The sequence below is a fragment of the Castor canadensis genome, chromosome 1 (genome assembly GCF_047511655.1).
Source record: "Castor canadensis chromosome 1, mCasCan1.hap1v2, whole genome shotgun sequence".
In the NCBI taxonomy this organism is placed as follows: domain Eukaryota; kingdom Metazoa; phylum Chordata; class Mammalia; order Rodentia; family Castoridae; genus Castor; species Castor canadensis.
Genome location: NC_133386.1, coordinates 155132362 through 155136609, shown reverse-complemented (window position 1 = coordinate 155136609; position 4248 = coordinate 155132362). Strand labels below are relative to the sequence as shown.

Here is a 4248-nt window from a genome sequence, read left to right as displayed (position 1 = left end):
TTCTCTAGCCCCTGAGTTTAGATTAAGGATGTAGAGGTAAGTGGACGCGCTGGTTGGGCGACACTCATCACATACGTGACACCCATTAATTAGCAAGGCGGCCTGAGGGAATGAACTCCCAATCAAAGTCATCCCCAACTCCCGGCCCAGGACTTGAACCTAAGCCAATTCAGCACTGGAAGAAACTGGCTATAAAGATGCCATTTCCCGCTCCGGCCAAAAGCCAGGCCAGGGAGCCAGGAACGCGGAACATGCTAACGCAGGGCTCATACGCCGCACCGAAATGCATTTCGGGATATGTAGTCACGCGAAACGCCGGTAGCGACGCAGTGTAGCCCCGCCTCCTGTGGGAGGAAGTGGGAACGTGTGAGGTCACTTCCTGCGTGCGAGGTGGCTTCCTGCGGCGGTTCCAACCTCGCTCTCTTTTTGCTGCCAGACCTCCGCCATCATGGGTCGCATGCACGCTCCCGGGTGAGCTCGTGGCGCTGGGTTGCGGGGCTGGGCCGCGCACGTTGGGAAAAGGAAGGAGTGTGGGTTGCGGGTCGAGGGGATGATGTTCTGATCTGCTGTTGCACGGGCCTCCACCTCACACGTGCGCTTCCTTCCCCAGGAAGGGCCTGTCCCAGTCGGCTCTGCCCTATCGCCGGAGCGTCCCCACCGTAAGTAGCGCGCGGGTATCGGGAGAAGCTGAGGAGGAAGATGGCATGCGCTCGAGGAAGCGGCACCGGGGCGGGGACCTGTGCGCATGAGGAACGCGGCTTTGCGGGCGAAGGGTCTTGTTGTGCCTGCTTCCTCATCCTAAGGCCCATTTCTGTCCCTTAAACAGTGGCTGAAGCTGACGTCTGACGACGTGAAGGAGCAGATTTACAAACTGGCCAAGAAGGGCTTGACTCCCTCGCAAATCGGTGAGTGGGTATGTCTGCTGGAGTCTGTCCGTCTGCTCTCGCGTGACTTCTAGAGGAAGGGTCTAGGGTAAATGTGTCGCATAGGTGTTTTAAATCATTTGCTAATTGGTTCCATTGTTGAGAACTGAAGCCTAACCTTGTTGAACTTCCAAGTTCAGTACTTTGAAGTAAACATAAGAGGTTTTCTTCGGTTTTGCAGTTGTGGAAACTGAGGCTTCGTGCAATTAACCACCCCCAAATCACAGCTGCTAAGAGGAGCAGTTGAGATTGGCTGTTACACAGTGCTTGACACACTTCCTCACACTTGGATGTGAATTGAATTTTAGCTGCTTGTGACTTTGTCCAGATAGCAGATAACTGCCTGTTATCGCTGAATATGGTTCTGGTGCCTGAGAATTAACCAATCAAAAAAGAAATGTTAGTGGGCTTTCAGATTTTTGCTCCTCCTCCAGCCAACTGGTTTTTAATAGATATCTAGGAATCTCCTTGATTGCTCTGGTCAGTTATATTCTAACACGCTCACTACCATGATGATCTTCCAGCGTTTGCAGTTTGCACCGGAAGGGTTTTCCTCCTTACTGGGTAAGCCTTCTTTGGATGTCTGCGTGAGCTTTGCAGGCATTCTTATGTTTTTTTCTGTGACTTATAAAAATAAACCACATCTTACAAATAGGGAATTTGGAAAGTGACTTACTATGTGTTTCTTGATATTCCAAGCGCCATTCTGTGTCTGGTGTTGGAAGGTAAAAATACATGGTTCCCTTTTCAGGTGTCATCCTAAGGGACTCACATGGAGTTGCACAAGTACGTTTTGTGACAGGCAATAAAATCTTGAGAATCCTTAAGTCCAAAGGACTTGCTCCTGATCTTCCCGAGGATCTCTACCATTTAATTAAGAAAGCAGTTGCTGTCAGAAAGCATCTTGAGAGGAACAGAAAGGTAAGAGGGTAGATAAAAACCTGGCACTGAGTAAAATTGCTCATTTGAAATAAAGTCCTACCTGGAGAGATTTAAGCATGTAGTTGAAATGTTGGGTTTTTTTTTGTTTTTAAGGACTTAATCTAGCCAGGTGAACCCTAGGCTTTGTTGACATTCCAAGGGCATTGGGGCTAACTTGGAAAAAGTGCACAGTAATTCTACATTCCCTTGTTGAATTGATGTTAATGTTTATTTACTTGGAGCAGTTTTCTTGAATTGTATGTTTATTGTTTTAGGATAAAGATGCTAAGTTCCGCCTCATTCTGATAGAGAGCCGAATTCACCGGTTGGCTCGATATTATAAGACCAAGCGGGTACTCCCCCCCAATTGGAAATAGTAAGTACCTCTACCCTTTTTGTTAACAGGATAGCAAATATTTATCCAGATAGTAGACATAGTAAAAGGCTTGGTAGTAAAATATTTTAGCCTCGTGGCAAAATGGTTAACTATTCTTTCAGTCCAGCTCTGCCGTAGTGATGGAAAAGAAACCATAGGTGATACACAATCTACTGGGCATGGTTGTATTCAGTTGAAAGTATAAAAACAAGCAGAGAGCGAGCCATAGTTTGCAAACCTGTCTGGTTTGGACCATGAGCAAGCTCTTTGACTCTTTTTAAGATACGTAACACTTCATTTTACATCTCTGCTCCTAGATCTTAGTGTAGTTCTAATTTTTGCTAGTTGCTCACTGTGATGATTGATATCCACACATTCGCAGTTTCCACCAGAAAGGTTTTTCCTTATGTTGGCCAGTTCTTCCTTGGATGTCTGAGTGAGCATGATCATTGATTAGACTTGAGCACAGTCATCTGATTTGCAGCAGTTTGGGACATTTTGTGTGGCTGGGTTTATTTTAGCTATTTGGGACTAGCTCCATAGCAGTGAGATTTCTGTGAATGGATACCTAGGACCGATATTAATTCCAATTTCTTCTCTCCCTTTTTTCTTTTCAGTGAATCATCCACAGCCTCTGCCCTAGTGGCATAAATTTGTCTTGTGTACCCAAGCAATAAAATAATTGTTTCAATAAAAGCATGTTTTATGTTTCTTTATCCAAAAACAAAACTAGTGTGTATTTGCGATCATAGGTGTTGATCTTTTTTGATGGGCAAGTGTTTTTAGCCTAGGTATTGGGATTTCACAGGGAGCAGAAAGATCTCACACTTTCCCTGGCCCCTTAAACTAGCTGAGAGCTTATAACCAGGTAGGTGATTGCTGTATACATATAAGAGAACTAAGATGCAATGACTGTTTTGTTGTCATGGAAAAAAGTTTCTAAGTATTTTGGTATATTTAATGTTAAATACTGAGATCTATGATAGAAGCTAACTAGAGTTGGCATCAAATATACTCAAGTGTCACTGGAAGGAGAGTCTTTGGTATAGAGAGATCTTGTGTCTTGTTAGGCATAATGATGAGGAAAAAATGATTTTGAAGAACAGCACAAAGCAAGCATAGTTCTTGGGTTTTATTGTTTTACTTTGTTTTGGGGTGGCACTGACCTCAGGACCTCACACTTCTTAGGCACTCTACCAACATGACCATTCTACCAGCCCTTTATTGTGGGGTTTTTTTGTTCTGTTTTGGTTTTGGTTTTGTTTTAGATGGGCTTGAGAACTACTTGCCCAGGACTGGCTTCAAACTGCGATCTTCTTGGTCTCTGCCTCCTGAGTAGGTAGGATTATAGTTGTAGGCCACCAGTGCCTGGCAAGCAAGCACAATTGTATTGGGGTGCAGAATGCTCAAGAAACACTGTCCAAAACTTACCTGGCTGTTACTAGAAATTCTTAAAGACAACTTAATTGAGCACAGGGTAATTCCTGCTTGAAAGAGGCAAGTTGCAGACAACTAGAATGAATTGTTCAAGGTTGTAAGACCAATAAAAGGCAAGTGACATGTATGCTTAGTAGTTTAGACCTGAATCAGGGTTGCAGGCCAATGTATGTACTTGAAAATTTATGAGTTATTTCTGGGATTGTCCATGTAATTTTTAAACACAGTTGGCTGAGGGTAACTGAAACCATAGAAAGCAAAACCATGGATAAGGAGGGACTACTGTTGAGATCATGCTTGTTTTAGTGTGCCTGTCTTATGTCACTTAGCATAACTGATTGTCACAAATCAGTTTCATTCTTTTTAGTGCTTAAATCTTTAATGGAGCAGTTCACTGAAATTTAGCTTTTTCTGTTTAGTATAATATGCTCTTTATTTATCTTCCAGACCACACACATTTACTCTTGCTTTATAAAAAATTCAAATGCTTTTCCTTTATAGCAGCTACTTTGAAACAACACATGCATACTTTTTGTTCAAATCTTACATGAACACCTAGCATTTGTACATTCAATAACTGTTCCTTGAAAA

At 43.3% G+C, this 4248-nt stretch overlaps 1 protein-coding gene and 1 non-coding gene across 2 annotated transcripts; both read left to right on the top strand.

The window, feature by feature from the left end:
• The first annotated feature begins 361 nt into the window (after window positions 1-361).
• On the top strand, window positions 362-2916 carry Rps13 (ribosomal protein S13). Its single transcript, XM_020178307.2, has 6 exons — window positions 362-471; window positions 611-659; window positions 827-905; window positions 1675-1844; window positions 2120-2220; window positions 2838-2916. The coding sequence occupies exons 1-6, from the start codon at window positions 449-451 to the stop codon at window positions 2869-2871; spliced, it is 456 nt and encodes a 151-aa protein (XP_020033896.1). The 5' UTR covers window positions 362-448; the 3' UTR covers window positions 2872-2916.
• Window positions 2570-2660, top strand: LOC141415837 (small nucleolar RNA SNORD14). Its single transcript, XR_012440799.1, has one exon. It is a non-coding gene; the product is annotated as a small nucleolar RNA SNORD14 (small nucleolar RNA).
• Window positions 2917-4248: the final 1332 nt, after the last annotated feature.